The sequence below is a fragment of the Oncorhynchus nerka genome, linkage group LG3 (assembly GCF_034236695.1).
Source record: "Oncorhynchus nerka isolate Pitt River linkage group LG3, Oner_Uvic_2.0, whole genome shotgun sequence".
Lineage (NCBI taxonomy): Eukaryota > Metazoa > Chordata > Actinopteri > Salmoniformes > Salmonidae > Oncorhynchus > Oncorhynchus nerka.
The window spans coordinates 14,425,168-14,446,401 of record NC_088398.1 but is presented as its reverse complement, the minus strand read 5'-3'; the positions used below and the strand labels follow the sequence as shown (position 1 = coordinate 14,446,401).

The 21,234-nt window shown below is 40.9% G+C and overlaps 1 protein-coding gene across 3 annotated transcripts; it reads left to right on the top strand.

Annotated features, from left to right (window-relative positions):
• The first annotated feature begins 333 nt into the window (after nucleotides 1-333).
• LOC115102302 (lysosomal-associated transmembrane protein 4B) lies at nucleotides 334-20,954 on the top strand. Of its 3 annotated transcripts, none has more exons than XR_010460853.1 (8): nucleotides 334-602; nucleotides 1,390-1,501; nucleotides 2,493-2,566; nucleotides 4,090-4,212; nucleotides 4,402-4,500; nucleotides 6,255-6,350; nucleotides 18,259-18,318; nucleotides 18,646-18,725. XR_010460853.1 is itself a non-coding variant. In XM_065008703.1 (8 exons), exons 1-7 carry the CDS (start codon nucleotides 510-512, stop codon nucleotides 12,531-12,533), a joined length of 774 nt encoding a protein of 257 aa, XP_064864775.1. In that variant the 5' UTR covers nucleotides 334-509; the 3' UTR covers nucleotides 12,534-12,551; nucleotides 18,646-18,734. The 3 variants fall into 3 exon arrangements, 2 of the variants coding, with proteins under 2 accessions (XP_064864775.1, XP_029477978.1); XM_065008703.1 differs by lacking the exon at nucleotides 18,259-18,318 and adding an exon at nucleotides 12,357-12,551 and having other exon boundaries at nucleotides 18,646-18,734; XM_029622118.2 differs by lacking the exon at nucleotides 18,259-18,318 and having other exon boundaries at nucleotides 18,646-20,954.
• Nucleotides 20,955-21,234: the final 280 nt, after the last annotated feature.

Here is a 21,234-nt window from a genome sequence, read left to right as displayed (position 1 = left end):
CATGTGAATTGCTTCCATTTTTCCTGATTGGGGATAGTAATGTCTCGGTTGAATTATTTAAATCGATGTGTTTGATACTTTTCCTTAACCTCTGTCTTTATTGTCAGAATGTTCCAAATGCAATAGAATCAAATATGCCCTTTGTGAATTTCTACCATAAAGATCATAAAGGCACTATTGTGAAGCGTGAATATTCTTATTCAACATATCTCAATAAACATAGCAGGCAGCTACAGTGTAACTATTTAAATTTCCCGGCGTTGGTGAGGGTTGATGGGAACTCTATTCTCGAAACTAGTTACATCACCGGCTCTTGATCCTATCTAGCCCAGGTCACATGCTCCAATGTTTGCTACTTGCCTGAGTTGATCGCTAGAGCCGCGGCGAGGCTTTTATCACGAATTGCGGACGACGCCGCGCGCTGGAGAAGAAATTCTCGTCGATCTATTTGGATTGTTTATCATTAACAGATATAGCTATATGTGAAGTGCCTCCTCGGACTGTACAATATGATTTCCCCATGGGACCGATGGCATTCCACCAGATGTTGCCTGTGCTGTCATGTCCGCACAGGCACTGTTATCCTGGGGGTTTGGTATATGGTGAGCATCCACAGTCGCTATTATTCACATACCACTATTTAGATAGGCTCAACAACCAACAAAAACGGTATGTTATTATTTGTAGGACCTTTTTCCATGTTAAATTATGTTTATCAAGCAGAAAGTGGCATCATTGTGATTGGCTGCAAGTGATAACATGTATTTAATGGATTGTTTTATTAATTATGAACGAACAAGTTTTTCCACTAAGGTGTCAAAGTAACCTAACACCATTGGGGAAAAACGTTCATTCATTTTTCAGTACACTCAGCCCTTCAGGACAGGTTACAGGTGTTGTGGCCGGTAGAAAGAAGCCTTTAGGCTATGGCAATAATTAATTGTACATTATGCACATAGGGCCTAGGCATATGTATAATTAATTTAAAAGTTAAAGCACTATCTCTATCCTTTAGTCTTTCCATCATGTTGACATTCAATTGAATGTCAGCCTACATTGCTGAGTTAGAGGTGGTTCACTCAAATTATACAATTACTGTTTCCTTACCTGGAACACACAGCCAAATAGTTCCTAATTAAGGAATCATATATTAAAGTAATTTGGGTGAACTAGTTATCCCTTCATAAAGGCTGAGCTATTAATATGTATCTGTATCCTCCTTGTCAGTCTGATTGGTCCTTATGTCTTTGAGATTAGCTGATTAATGCCATCAAATGCTTGTGGAGCCCTTCCTTCGTGTTGTGGTTGAACCTTTCCCTAACGTTGATGTGTATCGTGTTCCTATCTTGTTTGTCAGTCTAAATGTCCTTATGTCTTCATGTCCTTTAGCTGATCAATGCGGTGGTGTTGCTCATCCTCGTCACGGCCCTGGGTGATCCTGACCAGTACCATCTGACCAGTGCTGAGCTGGCTAACGACTTAGATGACATGGATGATGCCAGTAAGTAGCCTATAGCTTTATGCTGGGATAGATGTGTGTGACGTTGCATAGGCCTGCCCACGCCTCCTTAGTAGCCTGACGGGCCAGTGTGTTTGTGCTCTAGCCAACTCCTCTCAGAGTGTATGTGATGACAACGATGGAAACTACTATGGCGTTACATATCAACGTCAAAACTACTGGTTTTATAAATCACTTTATATAATTGAAAGCAGCCAATAGTCCGTATTTCTCTCACTTCACAATAAAGCAAATCAAATCTCTGTCCGTGGGCACGCATGTCTAATGTTCAGCTGTGTTGTGTATTTTCACAAACTTGCAAAATCAGCTAGGTCTTGCCCAGGTTGGAAGTGAACTGTAGCAGCATATGCTGGCCAAATTGACATGTCTGCCACTGGCTGTCGGTACAGTAGTGTCTGATTGAAACTGACTGAGTTGACCCAGTTCCGGTCAGATTAAACCGTCCTGTGATCCCTTTTGCCGTTGGTCCAGCTGGCCCTGCATTAGGCAGGCCATAGAAATATAATTACTAGAACGGCCATCCCTGTTCAAGTCAATGTGCCATGATAGGTGGAACGGCAAATTTCTACGAGGCAGGCAGTGATTCAGTTCAGGCTAGTTTAGAACTAAAGCAGACTGGCTTTTGTTCTGTTCTGTTGGAGCAGACTACTGTGTTCTCTGGGCTGTGCACAGATGGACAGGATTACTGTGACGCTGACAGTCGGTGACATAGTATTTTAGTTTTCTGTGAAATCCACTCAATGTCATAGTATCAAGATCAGGTCACATCTACACAGAGCAAGTTGGGTCATTTTCACATAATCAGTGTCAATCTAAGAATGAGCTGAGTTTATTATACATTTATAAATTACTGTGAGCTTAAGACAATCACCATCCAAGGACAAAACACCAAGTGATTTTTTTTCATCATTTGCTACGGTTTAATTTATTTGAATGCAGACCTTGTATACAGTATGATTCCCTTCTATTCCAGACATGTGTATTGCTTCAGCGATCTCGTTGCTGATGATACTAATTTCTGGGATGGCGACCTACGGTGCATATAAGGTAAGCAAAAGTCACGTCAGCTTTCTGCTGTTGCTTGTACTGGTATACTATGTCTGCTCTCGTAAGAATGAATACAGATAAAGACACTAGGAGGATCATCCAAATATAGTTTAAACTTTATTGTCCAAATGTAGTTAAAAAAAAAACACATTTCAAATCCAGATTTACAGACATGGTCTTGAATGGCATCGTCCCACTAGAGTAAGTTCACCAAAACTCCCACCAGAAACACATTACATTTACATTTACATTTAAGTCATTTAGCAGACGCTCTTATCCAGAGCGACTTACAAATTGGTGCGTTCACCTTAAGACATCCAGTGGAACAGCCACTTTACAATAGTGCATCTAAATCTTTTAAGGGGGGGGGGTGAGAAGGATTACTTTATCCTATCCTAGGTATTCCTGAAAGAGGTGGGGTTTCAGGTGTCTCCGGAAGGTGGTGATTGACTCCACTGTCCTGGCGTCGTGAGGGAGTTTGTTCCACCATTGGGGGGCCAGAGCAGCGAACAGTTTTGACTGGGCTGCGCGGGAACTGTACTTCCTCAGTGGTAGGGAGGCGAGCAGGCCAGAGGTGGATGAACGCAGTGCCCTTGTTTGGGTGTAGGGCCTGATCAGAGCCTGGAGGTACTGAGGTGCCGTTCCCTTCACAGCTCCGTAGGCAAGCACCATGGTCTTGTAGCGGATGCGAGCTTCAACTGGAAGCCAGTGGAGAGAGCGGAGGAGCGGGGTGACGTGAGAGAACTTGGGAAGGTTGAACACCAGACGGGCTGCGGCGTTCTGGATGAGTTGTAGGGGTTTAATGGCACAGGCAGGGAGCCCAGCCAACAGCGAGTTGCAGTAATCCAGACGGGAGATGACAAGTGCCTGGATTAGGACCTGCGCTGCTTCCTGTGTGAGGCAGGGTCGTACTCTGCGGATGTTGTAGAGCATGAACCTACAAGAACGGGCCACCGCCTTGATGTTAGTTGAGAACGACAGGGTGTTGTCCAGGATCACGCCAAGGTTCTTAGCGCTCTGGGAGGAGGACACAATGGAGTTGTCAACCGTGATGGCGAGATCATGGAACGGGCAGTCCTTCCCCGGGAGGAAGAGCAGCTCCGTCTTGCCGAGGTTCAGCTTGAGGTGGTGATCCGTCATCCACACTGATATGTCTGCCAGACATGCAGAGATGCGATTCGCCACCTGGTCATCAGAAGGGGGAAAGGAGAAGATTAATTGTGTGTCGTCTGCATAGCAATGATAGGAGAGACCATGTGAGGTTATGACAGAGCCAAGTGACTTGGTGTATAGCGAGAATAGGAGAGGGCCTAGAACAGAGCCCTGGGGGACACCAGTGGTGAGAGCGCGTGGTGAGGAGACAGATTCTCGCCACGCCACAACATTGATTTACGTTTAATGCATCGGTCAGACCGTTTTGTTTGAATCTTTGTTTCTTCAGATCGATATATTAGTCTTTCCTGCAGCTGCAGCTCTTCAGATGCTATTCCCTCGTGGCTAACAAACTGTTTTTCCTGTTTCAGCAACATGCTGCTTGGATCATCCCATTCTTCTGCTACCAAGTCTTTGACTGTGCACTGAACACCCTTGTGGCTGTTAGTATTGTGGTCTACCCCAACACCATACAAGATTACCTCCAACAGCTGGTAAGAAGGACTCCAAAGTCAAACTCTTATTCTAATAAAGTGCCTGACATGACACTCTATTGCCTGTATAATGCACTAGATAGTGCACCATATAAGGAATTGGGTGCCATTTTGGATGTAGCCACCACACTTCTACCCCCAATCTCACTGCAGCTGATTTTGTCCGTCTATCTGGTGTCACCCTCACAGCCTGAGAACTTCCCCTACAAAGAGGACATCATGGCCATGAGCAATGTGTGCCTGGTCTTCATCGTGCTCCTCTTCATCGGATGCATCCTCACCTTCAAGGTAACTGCTACTGAACTGACACACACACATATAATTTATCACTTACTGTATGAGTGACAAAACAGTGCTTACGCTGTGTGAGAGATGAAAATTGTGCTCATCTGAGGAAGTTATTCAGGTAATTTTTTTGACAGAAACCCTTGGGGACAGACAGAGGGTCCTGCAGTGGTTCAAACGTCTGGCAGGAGCCGTTTCACAAGGCTGTTGTTTTATTAACACTATAATGGGAGCCTTTGAGGCAGTGCCCTCGTCAGTGTTGCTCTTGGCCCATTCAGGCTAGAGAGCTTTCACATTAGCTCTGACAAACTGTCAGATGATGCCAACTGCCAATGTCCCACCACACTATACAACTCTGTTTTATGGCATTGTAAAAGCCCCTCTAAATGGCCTGCCAGTTCTATTAGGCTGCTGCTACAGAGCTCCATAGACCATCCAAAAGTAGGGAAACAGATTGAGAGAAAGAGGATGTAGTTTATTTTGATAGACTTCAGTAAGGCTCTGTGTCACCATGTAAAACTGTGGAGATGCCTTACTGAGGCCATCTTAATGCAAACATGCTATAATAATGAGGATGACCACACGTTTCTATTACTTCTGGTCCAATCCAAAAGTAAGGGTTGATACATAGCTCTGCTGTCAGTGAGTGATCATTGTTCTGTATAGATGTTGCTACCTCTACCAGCATATCATCCACAGACGACTGACGATTGTATGTGAGTTTAGCACATTGAGTAATGTATTTTGGAAACACTTACAGAATGTCTATATACCATATGGAGGTCTACAGTTTTTACTTTACGTTGTTGAAGAGCCTGTAAAAGTGACAGAGGTGTGAATTCATTAAAGTGTTGTTACGTTACAGCCTTATTGTATAATGTATTAAATAAAAATGTTCCTCATCAATCTACACACAATACCCCATAATGGCATTTTTAAAATGTTTGCACATTTCTTAAAAATAAAAAAACAGAAATACCTTATTTACACAAGTATTCAGACCTTTTGCTATGAGACTCGAAATTGAGCCCAGCTGCATCCTGTTTCCATTGATCATCCTTGAGATGTTTCTACTATTTGATTGGAGTCCACCTGTGGTAAATTTAATTGATTGGACATAATTTGTAAAGGCACACACCTGTTTATAAAAGGTCCCACAGTTGACAGTGCATGTCAGAGAAAAAACCAAGCCATGAGGTCGAAGGAATTGCGCAAATTCTAAAAACCTGCTTTGCTTTGTCATTATGGTGTATTGTGTGTAGAATGATGAGGGGACACACACAATTTAATCAATTTTAGAAAATGTGGAAAAAGTCTAGGTGTCTGAATACTTTCCAAATGCACTGTGTATATATACAGCTGAGCTCAGTCCTAGTCTGTCTTATAGGAGCCAACTGCTTTACCAGATGGTGTTTGGCTGGACAGGACAAATCCCCCAGAAAGCTACCGTACTGCTCACTGAGCGTGATGATGTCAGGGAACAATGAGAGCTTGTTTTTGTACCACTCTCCTGAATGAGCTGTACTATACCTTTCTGCAATGGACTGGACATTGAGTCTTGTCATTTTCTGAATGAATGAATCCCCTCTGCATTGGGCTGGAGATTGAGTCTTAACGCTTTCTGAAATAATTATACAGTACCCCTTTGGATTAAGATGAATATTGAGCCTTTGAGAGATACTGTACCTTTTAAATTATGTCAGCTGTTGATAAAGTTATTTTCTTCCATGTCTTTGATAATGGTTTTCCCTTTGCAGGCATACCTGATAGCGTGTGTGTGGAACTGCTACCGGTATGTGCGTGCAAGAAGCACCACAGAAGTCCTGATATACGTCACTACTAATGACACCACGGTAAGTCCCAGGATACAAGCATCTATTTAAATTGCTGTACAGTACATGAATGACAAGTCCTACATTATGACATGGTGGGTTCGTTTTTGTATTGTATTTTATACTAGTCTGCTGTAGTTACTACAGTGTTATGCAATTTCCTCTGTTCAGTTAGTTGGGTTTGAAGAAACTGACATATACTCCAGACAAACCACCTCTGTGAATGCTGACTACCTTTTTGACAGTTATGTTTTTCCACAAATATTGACATTGCTTTTACTCCTACAATAATATGTTTTAATTTCCAACTCGACCAGCAGCTGAGAAATGCACTGTTTCTGTTATTCACTCTAACCCTTTGCTTGCAAAGTTGAAACAATCTAGACATTTACCAGTGCTGTACTGTCATAATATATTTATTTGTATTCATATGATACATCTCATCTACTCTATAATTACCCATCTCTCCCTTCCTCATTAACTCCCTCTGCTTTGTATTCTGGAGAAAGTACAAATCATAAATCTATCTTAAAGCTTTCATCATATCTCGGTGTGATAGGTCACTGATCAGGTTCATATTATGCGTAGGTTAGGTTCCCCTCAAGACGGTGAGGGAGAGCGCATTCCATCAGTAAAGCCATCATGTCAGAGTAGGAAGGAAGTATAAAGTTGTAGTAAGTTGGGCTGTAGTAAGAGGCTTTGCGTGGATGAGGCCGGAAAAAATTTCACACTGGCAAACTCATTAATATGGCTATAGTACATTGGCCACCTACTCAATGAAAAGCTCTTGGTCTGTCTCTCTCTCTACTGGTATCATATAGCTCAAGCTTGGCCACCTGGCTGCTTATCCGCAGATATTACAACACGTTATCCACTGTTGAACCAGGGGAGGGGAGAAATGCAGCCTGAAAACATGGCGTTAGCGAGGGGAGGATCTGGTTTAGCTATCAGATCATTGCAGCACTGCTCATCCAGCTAGCCTGGGGGAAGAGGATTACTGTGTGATGTCACAATGCAGGTGTAAGAGAGGAGAGTGAGGGGTTGTCAACAGTGTTTGTACTTCAACGATGAGAGTCAGAACAATACCATTATCAGGACTTTTTGCTCCACCAATAACATGTGTGATAGAGGAATTCTAGATTCCTATGTATTTTGTTGCCAAAACCAAATTCGCACTCGTTTCTAATTCATTAATGAGGTGTAAGTTAATTAATTATGCATGAAGTAGATCGAGACCAGTCTTAAAAGCCAGGTAAGAGCGTTTAATTCCAGAGAGTACTGACCCATAATACAAAGAACATTACATTTTAAAGAGAGAACATAAAATGACGTCATCAGTTTCACACCCTCTCTCCGATTCTCACAAGAGCCCATTGTTTTTAGGTCTGAAACTCTTCTCCTACTCCCCCCATAAAACTACATTCCAAACTGTCTAAAAGATATACTTTTTCTCCCCTAATGGAACATAACCCAAACATCCTTATCTTGTCTGAAAAGCTATATCTCCCCCTTAAACCCCCCAAGAGGCACAGACAATTAATTCGTTCTGCTTACATTTTCAGTAACAGTTCATACCATAACATAATAGTATTAGAATAAATGGTTCTAATCAATAATGTATACATAATTAATCATTTCAACCATAATTTCCTCTATCAATCCTCCCTTTGATCAAATATTATACATTCAAATCTACAAAATAAAAATATTATTATAAATGTTTATCTGACTCTTCACCCATCATTAATCAAATCTAACCTTAACTCCAACTGTTTTTAAACCTACATCAGAATCATAACTCCTCTTTCAGGATTTTTTGTCACAATCTTTATTAAAAAACAGTTTAATCATTGAAACAAATTACAATCTAATTCCCCTTCATCTCAACACTATTCTCATCAAACATAAATTCCCCACAAATGACAGATCCAGATTCGTCCACTTCCTCTGTAGACATGCCTTCAGTCCTCCACGGGTCAGAACCTGGAATCGGCCCATAACGCACCATCTGTAGTGTCATTGATCTCTCCAGAGTCCTGGAAGCAATAACTTTCATACATACACGCAATCAACCACGTACGTACAAAACTAACACAGTCACACAGGTAAAAAAAAGCCCATAACACCACATTTTTCCATAAATACTGTCAACCCAATTTAGTTCAGAGAAGTATCCACCCCAGAGTTTCTGCCAACCCGTGAGCCAGGGTGGTCAAAACAGCTGAGGCTTCGGGCACTGATTCGTCCGGAGCTGTGTTACCTGGGATGTAAGACATGGTCCTGATTACCACGCCCACTTCCCCCTTTTATCTAATGCAATTCTATTCTGTCAGGTCTTCCAGCTGGTTGCTTCAGTCTGTTCTACAAAACCTTTAATAACACTTCTGGTATTCCTGCCCAAGCGCTGTTGATTATCATAACTATAATTAATCCAGTCCACGTTCTTGCGAGAGTAGAGCCCCGGAAATGCTTAACTCTAATCCTGCTAGGATCTGATTTCTTGCTTTGACTAATCTGACACCTCCCCTGGAACCCCAATGTTATCAATGTATACCTTGTCATCAAATGACCCAGTTGGAGTGCTTCTCTTTTCCCTTTTAGATAACTTCATGTCCTGTTGTCTGAATGTGTAAAGACATCCAACGCACCTGACCCACACAACCACTAGGTGTCAACACTGGCCCATTTTATTTTATTGAAATCCCCAGAGTTCAACCAGCCTGTCAAATCAGACATGGTCTCGTCAGTGGTCATATTCTCTGTCCTATAGCAAGTACTAACTTGGTTCCTGGGGATATAAATAGTGCAAATCAATACAACTGTCATTATCTGGCATTCCTGCTTTCATGAACAGCTTTACCATACATGCCATTCCCTTAGGGGAATTAATTCCGTTCAGTGGGAAAGGGATAGTTGTTAACTGGGGTTTTGCGTTTGCACAGGCATAACATTCTTTTTTAGCCACTGATCTGGCCGTATATTGAATCCATTCCAACCATAAGTTGGACTCCCCAAACCCAGTCTCCACCTCCATAACTTCTTTAACCTCTTAGAACTCTTGCTCTATACTGCCCCTGTTGGAGAAAGTGCGTGCCCATAGTAAACTGAAAATATTTTCCCCCAAAATTGCTAATATATGCATATAAAAAATATTATCGAATAGAAAACACTCTAAAGCTTCTAAAAACGTTTAAATTTTGTCTCTATGTAAAGCAGAACTCTCAGGGCATGCATTCTCCCAAATGTTCTCTTGTCATGGAAAAAGTTGGCCCAACTTTGACGTCATCTCACACGCACTTCCCAAATGGCTACCGCTCTGGGAACAGTCTGTACGTGTTCAGCGCGAAGCCTGCTTTCAATGGGGCTTCTCATTGTGAGAATCGCGCGCTCACGGGAGTTTGAGCGAGCTGAAACCTCTCGGCCACGCGAAAAAAAAGGTGACTGGTACGCGCGCTCTGGCCGGGTGATGTCCTTTCTTCAGGATCGATTAAACGACGTGTGTGTTTCTGTTCGTCCTCACGATTTCTGTGCACCTTTATAACATGTTAAAGCTTAATTATGAACATAGTTTGACAAGTTTACTCGACATATAATATATAATTTCGACGTTTTGGTGCACATCCACTTGAAATTTGCCTACATTTCGACCGAAATGTGGCTATTTTGAGAACCGAAAGACACAGACTTGAAAACTAAACGCTGGTTTGGTAAGTATAATCCCTTCCAGGTCTTCTGATGGAAGAACAGCAAAGGTAAGGGAATATTTATGTGGTAATTTTGGGTTTCTGTCGACTCCAAGATAGAGGAGCGATACTGCTAATGTTGGAGCGCCGACTCCTAGTATAGCCTAGTGAACGCAACCTGTAACGTTAAAAATAAATGTAACACAGCGATTGCATTTAGAAGAAGTGTATCTTGCTATACATATGTAAAACATGCATATTTAGTCAAAGTTTATGATGTGTATTCCTTGTTAGCTGACGTTATCTGCCGGAGCTATTTCATTTCTCCTGACATTGTAGTAGCATTTTTTGAACGATGCGTCATTGTAAACAGAGATTTATGGATATATATTGCAGATTATTGAAAAAAAAAATGAATGTACTGTGTAACATGTTATATTACTGTCATCTGATGAAGATTTCAAAAGGTTAGTGAAATGATTTTTCTTTTAATCCTGCGTTTGTTGATTGGATATTTTTTCCTACTTGGCTATGCTAATGAGGTATGTCTGCGGTGGTGGTTGGACATAAATATGTGCTATGTTTTCGCCGTACAACATTTTAGAAATCTGACTTGCTGGGTAGATAAACAACTTGTTTATCTTTCATTTGAGCTATTTTACTTGTTAATGTGTGGAGGTTAAATATTTTTAGGAATATTTTTTCGCATTGTGCGTTATGCTAATGAGATTGAGCCGTAGTCACGAACCCGAATCCGGTATTGGTGGACTATGAGGTTAATTCGCACCTTTATACAATACTTCCTCTGCTCGGGAACACAGTCCAAAACGCCAACCCTTACTATACTCCACCTGGTCCCAAATTGAGTGTATGGGTTTACGTAGCCATCCCTTTCAGTGTGAGCTATGACCTGGCTCCACGACTTACACAGTGATTTACACAAATACTTCCCATAGAGTCCCATGGTTCTAGACTGCCAAGGAGTGAATGACCCCAATTGGTCTACACAAAATTCTACTGAGAGATCCTTGCCCAATTCCACCCTCACTTCCTTACTGTTTTGTTTCAGTGACCTTTTGAGAATCTTTGGTAACATCCCATTTCCCTCATCTAGCACATGAGTCAAATTATCCTCTTTGGCACTCTCCGGGGGATCATGGTGAATCAGGAATATGGCCCCCACAATAAAACAGCTCAGGACGGTCAGCGCACACGTGAAGCCCCACCCTCTCCCCGAGAACATATCAACAGTCAGAGGCCAAGCCATCACTTCACTTCTATGAACGCTCACAGCTGGGGAAAGGTCGGGTATAGGGAATCTTCAGAAGGAGTTTGACCCCCGTTCCATATGGGTCACGGTTCCTCTCCTACTCCTGTGATTGTTCGACAGTGTTAGGTCGAACACTATTTACCCATCCCCCCTTTGTTACCTGGCTCTGCCCAGGTAACAACCTTGCCTTATTCTTACACAATGACTTAGGTAAGATTTAGTGAATTATCCTTATGTCTGACATTATCATTTAGGAGTGCCCCTTTCATTTTCCACATGTCCAATTCTCGCTTTTGTCTCCACTCAGTAACTGTTATCTACACACTATGTTATCTTTGCTCGTCCTGGCTCCCCTTCTAAACTTCTCTCTGCTCTCCAACCTTCAAGGTCTCTGCAGTGCGGAGGAGGGCTCTTCTGTCTGCCTATGGCTCTGTTTCTCATGTTTCCAAATTTGAACTACATGTCTCACTGTTTTGATTTATCTAATTTCTTTAGATTTAAGTTACCCTCTCCTCCTTATTCGGCTTAATCTCTCATGATTAAGTTTAGCTCTTTTATGGAAATCTTACCAATAGCTTTGACTTTTGAATCAGATTTTTAGGTCTAACCTTACAACTATAAGCCCAGGGTTTGTAAGGCCCTAGTTAAAATCTTATTTTCCGGTTGTGTCAGTAAAGAACTCTAATAATCGTTATCTCACGCCACTAATTGTTAGACTCCCCTCTCGCATGGAACTATCATGTCTATAGATATGGCTTTTCTCTAAAGTCCTTACATTTCCTTAATCAATCTATCTTAATCCTAACAATAATCCTAATTTATCACAGATATCCTATATTCCTGTTAAATGTAATACTATTTAAAAACTTATAATAATCAATCAAGGTCTAATAAATGCTAACCATATTAAAAATCCTTCCTACACTAACAAGCCCTCTCCTTGGGGACCCTCAGTATTCTATCTGACAATAACATGGATTTAATATGTGTTGCAAAGTGTGGAATAAAACTTTGGTCATGGAAAACAGAGTAAAGCAGAACAAAGCATTATTATAACCCATCTGGTCCTCTCAGCTACTCCTATCCTGCACCAGGTGGGCACCATGCCACCCTTCACGACAGGGAGAACAAACATACATGGGTCATCCTCAGTCAGTCTCATCCTCCACTAAAAGCATGCTTCAGTATCAGCCTCTTCAACTGGAGCATCAAGCAAAGGCGTCATGCCTGAAGCCTTCACCACATCTGTAACAGACTTCTTGAAACACGGTATGATGCAAGCAGCACAACACATCAATAACAAAAATACAATAATTAGGGTCAGAAATCCTGAAACCACCATACCAGTTTACTTACCAAACCAGGCCAAGACAACAGACTCCTCCACTCCCGCCATGGTCCTCATCTCAACAGATAGTGCATCAAACCCATTAAGGACCTTAGATATACTACCATCTGGACTGGTGTTATTAGGAATATACGTGCAACATTGTTCACCGAACATCTTGCAGACGCCCCCCTGACTGGCAAGAAGCATATCCAAAGCAAGTCTATTCTGTATAAGACAGCCACAAATTGTCCCTACCATCAAAACCAGTCTCAGTGCCTAATTGATCAATAGTTGAATAATCTAACATTAATTACCTGAATGGGATTTTTAACACAGTGGTGGCAGGTTCGGTCCAGGGGTGGTAGAGGAGTGTGTCTGGCCCTGGTTCGTCTGGGACCTCTGGTTTTGGCAGTACCTTAATAGAAAACACACCCATCGTGTCTGTCCCGGTCCTTTGTAGTCCGGGGGTGTAAGTGCCTGCATCAGAGAGCTTAATAGTTTCGATGGTTAGTAGGATTTCATCACCTTCACGAAGTTCAACAGTGCTCCCAGGTTTCCCCCATATCATGGAAAACCTATCCACCTTTGTGGGATCCCCTATGCTATAAGGATATCCTCTTCTTCTATACCAATCCCTCTAACACAACTGTCCCAAGTTGGTTATCATGTAATCCCCATACGGACACCCTCCCCCATTACACAGGTAATGTCACCGTCTTTTGGCACTCCTGTACACGGGTGTTAAAACCAAACAAAAATATCTCAATTTCTCCCCTGCCCTGTTGGCTCAAAATATGTTATCTTCCCCTATTTATTTTCAATGATGAATATGACTTTCTCTCTGTTACAATACCAAATCACTAATAGCCCATTCAACAACTTCACAGCTAATGTTATAAGACGGAATCCTGAACCACTTTCTCATTTGCGGTTCAAACAGTAATTCTAACCCCTCAACCAAAACTGCTTCATTTCTAATGAATTTACCTTAAAACTAGTAACTCAATATGACTCCATTCATTATACAAATGACTCTCCCCTGAGGCTGATCAGACCTCAGAAGCCAGTCATGATAAGGTCAAAAGGTCATACCATATTAGACATAACGAACCCTTTATCCTTACAATAGAAATAGTCACCTGTGTAATTAAAACCCATAAAATAACATCTCATAAGGTTCCATATGTGAGCGTGCCTCTTTAAAATACCCTTGCACTAAAACAAACAGTTCTAACAGTTGTTTCATGTGTATAATTTGCAGACCTTTTCCAATTTGGTCGTTTAAAGCTGCTCTCTCCCCCACTCTCCCCAAAGTTATAATCCCAGGAGGCCTCTAAAAGTGAGACACCACAACCGTAACTCTCATTCACTAATGCTACCTCGAATCAGAAACTCAATAAGTGAACTATAACTAAAACCTAATGATAATTCCCCATTGACTCAAATCATAAGTTTTAAACATCGTCTACGGATATGTTTACTTAAACGAACATGCTACCTTTAGATACAATTAACCCGATAACATTATCCAATGCATTACTTTTCCTCTCTGCCGCAAATGTCGTACATTTCACAGTGTAAGGAATCCGTAATTTAATCCCCGATATTTAATAAATATGCATTCGCATTCTCTCATGGCTCCTTTAATTTACTTATTTCTGGGTAACTCCCATCCGTCCCGGAACAAGGAGTTCTACCTAAACCCGCCAGAACACACGGTTCAACTAAGTTAAATCAAACCCTAAAATTGACCATAACCAGCAAACAAATAAACAAAACACTTTTATATCAACTTCTGAAAAGTTACTCGAAACCTCGATACACACACTAACAGCCATACGATTTGCTCCGTTATCCCCAGTGACAAAAGTGCCTCGCTAGTGACGTCATCATCAAGCGCTCAACCTGCCAATTCGTAGCGACTTCAAATGAATTGTAAATAATTCTTGTTCGATTAACCAAACCTAATTTATCACATCTGTTCAAATCCTGAATTATAATTTACCACCCCAACCAACATCTCTAAATTCGCTAATTTTATAAAAGCTTTTCGATGGGCATAAATTATAATTGTCTCTTTGTTATCATTTAGAATCCATTTTGCTCTAAGTACCTGTCTCGTCTTTGACTTAGTATTTTAATTACAACTCTCTTCCCAATACGTTATTCACTTGTCTAATTACAAACTCAAACTAGCATTAGCGAGTGTATGCCTTAAAAATGCCTTGTCTCTGGGAACAGGGAAATCCCCTTAACCCAAACTTTTACTCCTACAACGACACCCAATAATTCCGATGATCCCTTCACATCGTTCGTTTTAAATCTCTTGATGTATCATGTAACTTATTTTTCTCTCTTCGAATTGTCGTCCCACAATATTTTTTCCACTGTCATACACTCAAACCACTGTGATTACCGTGCACTGTCCCTTTAAGATAAGACATTTTATTTGTTCCCTGCAATGAGAACGGAAAACAGATCATTTTTAGAATACGTTACTTTTTGTTCAAATTCACTGGCGTTACCTTAACCAAAAATCAATAATCAGAAAAACAATCACAACTTTTTACGATTAAACTATTCTTACCTAATTTAGAGTCCAAAGCGTTGCACTATATAGCCCCATTGAGTGTCTAGCAATTCCGTTGCTGGCTATAGCCACAAATCTGCCTGCCTTTGTAAAATATATATTCCCTATTCAGATTGAGTTCAGTTTTAAATTCTAATCATCAGAGTAAACCCAACCAAACTTCTCAACTTACTATACCCTAACATTTAAACGTACCATTTTTTTGTGTTCAACTTCTCATATGTCAATCGATTCATAAATAGCTATAACGTCCAAATAGCCCGAAATTATCGTATCTCTCCGTTATCCCCTCCATTTAACTTTAGGTAACTCTCTCTTCTATGATACATTTATTTGAATACGACTCCCATCTCAATACATTATTCCACCAGATCATTTTGGGCGAAATAGCGTTTTACATCGAAATTGTCTCGCCATTATTTTTAATGACTTCTTTTTTAACAAAATGTATTCAATCTAAAACACATAATAAAAGTTCAGTTATATTCAGACAACCACTGGCGACCGTATTTTTCCGGCAAAACATGCAAATAGGTGAATTTCACTCCAATATCAGTTTTAGTTAACCGCCTCGGCTGTGAACGGAACCGTGGATTGTCGTTGGTAAAACTGCTGCGCTGACCACTATTACCACCAGCGCTATGATATTGACTGAGACTCTCCGCAAATATACCCATTTTTACAGTTATCTTTATTTGTTACTCCGACATCTAGACAACAGAAAATAGCCCCAATTTAACGCCCAAAGTTTTCCCTCAGTTAGAATTCTCGTTTTCTGCGCGTCTCTTTCTCTTTTTTGCTTCCGAAAGCCAATCTCCGGCTGTGTATAACCCTAGTTTACTCTGCTTCTTCACATCTTTGTCACAATCCTTGTATATTTGTCTTACCAGAAATTCTAACTTTTCGACATCTAGGCGTCCGTCAAAACCATACCTTTTTTCCCATTTAGGACAGAAATCTACATTCATTCTATCTTTTTGTTTCATATAACGGTAATCTTCCGTCTCTTCAGAAAGCAGTTTAGAAGGGTTACTACCCATTATAATAAATTCCTGCCCCTCCTAATAATTCCAATCTTCAACCCTTTATGTTAATTTCTCTTTATTGGAATCCTTATCTATTTACGCCTAGTAATTCCAATATTTAACACCTTATGGTTAATATCTCTTTTATTGGAATCCTCATCTACTAAAGTCTGACATTAAGTCTCACCCGTATTCAATACATTACTGTTCCTGTAGGACTTTTGCTAAGATTGTCGCTCCAAATCAGCTTACTTGTAGGGTTGACCGAAGACAAATAGACCGAGTCTCAAGAGTCTCCGTCCACTCTTCGTTCAATCTGACACTAGTTTTCACCCGTATACAGCGATCACTGTAGGAATATACAGTAATCACTGTTCCTATAGGACTTTGAACTAAAATGTCGCCCCAAATATAGCTTAATCTGTAGAGTTGATTGAAAATGACCAACGGAAAAGCAACTCAATTGTTCCCCATAATCCAAATAAAGACCACTAACTGCAGTGTCTATTTATCAAGAACTACATATCTATGGGGTCACTTGTTCCGTCTTTCCGCTGGATACATTGTTCAATCTGACATTTAACTCACAGTAATCACTGTTCCTATAGGTCTTTTGACTTAAACTATGTCGCTCCAAACATAGCCTACAAATGGACCGAGGCCAGTCCCAAAACCAATCCTGCAGTGTCTATTCTTGAAAGCTGATGGTATAAAATCACCTGTTCCATTTCTTTATAATTTTTAAATTCTATGTGCGTGCAGTTCTATAAATTTGTAATTTACCGTTACTTAGTTACTTCTAGTTATTATACTGTCTGCCTATGTGTGTGTTCCTTTAAAAATAATCAGTATGTATTTTCCATCCTGTGAACCGCGTCCATAGAAGACTTTTGATCGGACATCACATTTCACCCATAGGATATTCCTTTTGGGACTTTCAACGTTAATGTCTCAAATCTCACTACTCTAGACTAATCACTTATCATTTGATATTAATTTCTTTCAGCATCGTACAGGTTCAATTATTCTGTTCGCCTAGAATTACCCTGCCTTCTCACCAAGCCTAATTTATCCTCACCTGTTTTAACATATCTATCTGCTACTTTCCACAGTCAGACTACTTCCCATATACAGATAGACTATTAGGTAAAAACTTTATTTAGGTATGTTTATTGAATTATTGGCCATCCTATTTGTACGGAACAAGCGTCCTAATTCTCCAATGCGTACTATATCACTCCTTAATAATCCTTCTGGCTTGCAAGACCAGGCTTTATTAAGCTCTAGTTTATTTGATGGTAGCGCACCTTACCTCAGGTCAATTTCGGACCTGCTTCCTTTTTATCGATATCCTGGTTAATACCCCCGGTAGAAACCAATTTCTATTTGTTCGGAATATTCAAGCACCTATTATTGATCAAATTCAACTCCTTCATAACATTTTAATCAATAAATATCCTAAATAATCCCTCCCAAATTCGAGAATAAAGGCTACTTTACCTGCTGCCGACTGGGATAAGCATTGTTCGTTTGAATCTACTTACCCTCTCTGTCCTCTGTGATAATACGCAGGCCTGTTTCAATTTTAACCTCAATTTAGAGGTCAGGTCTTTAGTAAAACGAGTCAAAAACTCGTCCGTGCACGATTTTCCAGCGTACTACCTCCAGGCACAGGGAGAGGTATTTAGATCCGGCACTCGAAGGACCAAATTGATAGAGGAATTCTAGATTCCTATGTATTTTGTTGCCAAAACCAAATTCGCACTCATTTCTAATTCATTAATGAGGTGTAAGTTCAATAATTATGCATGAAGTAGATCGAGACCAGTCGAGACCAGTCTTAAAAGTCAGGTAAGTAACTGTTTCACTTCACAGATTTCAGTCTGGACCTGCTCCAATAGACTTGGATCGCTTTCATTTACTGTATGGCCTTCTCTAGATTTGGCCTCTCAATAGACTTGTACCACATTCATTCCTGGCCTGCCTTTCTCCCTCTTTAATCTTCTCTCATCTCTCTATTCTCCCATCCAGACTATTTGAAGATCATTACAAGCATTTCGCTACACTCGCACTAACATCTGCTAACCATGTGTATGTGACAAATAAAATTTGATTTGATTTTTAAAAAAGAAATAAAGATCTGTTTTGAAATCCTCTGCCATCCTCCCTATATATGACCATTGTGTCACTTCCGGGAGCTCACACTATTTTCCTTTATCCTCAAGAGTATATTTGACCAACTGCTGTTTGGAATTAGACCAATACACAGTATATTATATTACTGCTTGTAGTCTTTGCCAGTGACAAAAACCAATATATTCGAAACCATGTCAAACATTTAAATAGCATTTTGTTTTCTGTTGTCAGTCACACATTAGAAGACTCTGGTCTTGATCACCCTTTATTCTGTATTCCCAGGTACTGTTACCCCCATACGATGACACCATGGCTATTCCATCATCCAAGAATGCTCCTCCCCCCTATGGGGCACCCTACATAGCATGAAGAACCTGGGCCGCTGTTCTGCTGACGGACTGGACCCCCTTGTTACTACAGCAGCCAGACATTCCAACCAGACCTGGGCAACAAATATGATGTTTTCTTTCAAATACATTATGCATGTTATAGTTGGCATTTGATAACTGTCACACTGGGTGTGTAGTGTTAGCAGTATTTTAATTTAAAAACAATTGTTTTGTAATAATTTGACCCAGACCCCAATACTACTGATTCTTTCCAAAACATTTAACCTACACACATTTACTTACTTACCTGTTACTGTGATACTGTTTAACATTATACTGTTTATTTGGAGTTATTTATTTTCACTGATCTACAGTTGAAACATTGAGCAGGAAAGAGTTCAAATATGAGCGCGCTAGTAGTGAGTGTAATAGCAGATATATTTTTCTTGCTTGTACTAAACTGTACTTCTACATGTTCTCTACTGTCAGTCCTAGTCCAAAGGCCACCCACCAGAAACGTGTTTTCATGGTTTAAGTACACACCCTCAGGGGTGTCCCCTCCTGTATTCCCTTTTCACCCATGACTGCGTGGCCAAACACGACTCCAACACCATTAAGTTTGCTGACAACACAACAGTGGAAGGCTTGATCACCGACAACGATGAGATGGCCTATAGGGAGGAGGTCAGAGAACTGGCAGTGTGGTGCCAGGACAACAACCCATCCCTCAATGTGAGCAAGAGAAAGGAGCTGATCGTGGACTACAGCAAAAGGTGGGCCGAAGAGGCCCCCATTAACATCGACAGGGCTGTAGTGGAGCGGGTCGAGAGTTTCAAGTTCCTTCGTGTCCACATCACCAACAAACTATCATGGTCCAAACACACCAAGACAGTTGTGAAGAGGGCACGACAAAACATTTTCCCCCTCAGGAGACTGAAAAGATTTGGCATAGGCCCCCAGATCCTCAAAAGATTCTACAGCTGCACCATCGAGAGCATCCTGACCGGTTGCATCACCGCCTGGTATGGCAACTGCTCAGCATCTGACCGTAAGGCACTACAGAGGGTAGTGCGAACGGCCCAGGGCCAAGCTTCCTGCCATCCAGGACCTATATAATAGGCGGTGTCAGAGGAAAGCCCATAAAATTGTCAGTGACCCCAGTCCACCAAGTTATAGACTGTCTTCTCTGCTACCGCAAGCGGTACCGGAGCGCCAAGTCTAGGACCAAAAGGCTCCTCAACAGCTTCTACCCCCAAACCATTAGACTGCTGAACAATTTACATTGACCCCCCCTTGTACACTGCTGCTACTCGCTGTTTGTTTGTTACCTAAGCATAGTCATTTTGCCCCCACCTACATGTACAGATTACCTCAACTAACTTGAACCCCTGCACACTGACTCGGTACCGGTGCCCTTGTATATAGCCTTGTTATTGTTATTCTTATTGTGTCACTTTTTATTATAACTTTTGATTTTAGCCTACTTGATAAATATTTACTTCTTCATGAACTGCACTGTTGCTTAGTAAGTAAGAATTTCACGGTAAAGTCTAGACCTACACAAATCAAATCAGGCACTGCAACCCCCCCCAAATGTTTTTTATTATTATTATTGCCCATGATTTAGGCTGGTCCCAGAGCTGTATGTGCGTTTTCATGACGATTACAGTCAGAGGAGTTAAAGCACACAGATCTGAAAACAGGCGAATGAGGATTGTATCCTCGACTCAAAATATTTATTTGTTCTGCCCATGATCACAGTTCGTTGTTGGATTGCCTTTACAAACAACTTCCTTTCTGATAGGGTGCACTGAGAGAATGTATGAAGTGTTGCTATGCGCGGAAGGATTCCAAAGATTTAAAGCACCTGCCTGTAATCTAACAGAGGATCGAAGAGCAGAAGTCATATCACCAAGTTACTCGTACGTTATAGTTTAGTGTGTGTAGGAAACTGTCATTATCCTGAATTATTACAACAGGACTGTGTTGAGATTTCTTTATTTTTAAGGTTGAGTTATATGACTTGTACATTTGATCTTATATCTGTGTTGTTTCGAATAAAGGAAAAAGTGGTGGTCTTGTTTTTTGAATTAAGTCAATGTAAGCAGACCAGTCTGCTCTGCCGGATGCAGTTATTGACAAGCTGTTCCCCAGACGGGGGATGTCCTCTGAGTAGTCCGTCACATTTAACCGTCTGCTGCAGCATAAAAAGACATAGAAGTTATATTTATTTGTCTATTAAAAACACATTTAATTGATGGACAGATCTTGTTTTTATTTTGGACCCATAAGTATGCTGTGTGTTGTATTTACTGTGCATCGCATATTAATATGTTATACACTTGATCAGTTCTAGGGCAGGGGCTACGGTTCTGTTTTTCAAAAGGGTTTTGAGACAAATCCACTATAGTATAATTGTGTTGCGTTACATCACTGCTGGTTAGGCCTATGAGATGAAAAGTCAAGGAATAAAAGGCCTCGTTTTTTCTTCGACTGGCACTAATTCTGTCATCCTTACCTCATAAACCTGAATAATGGAAAT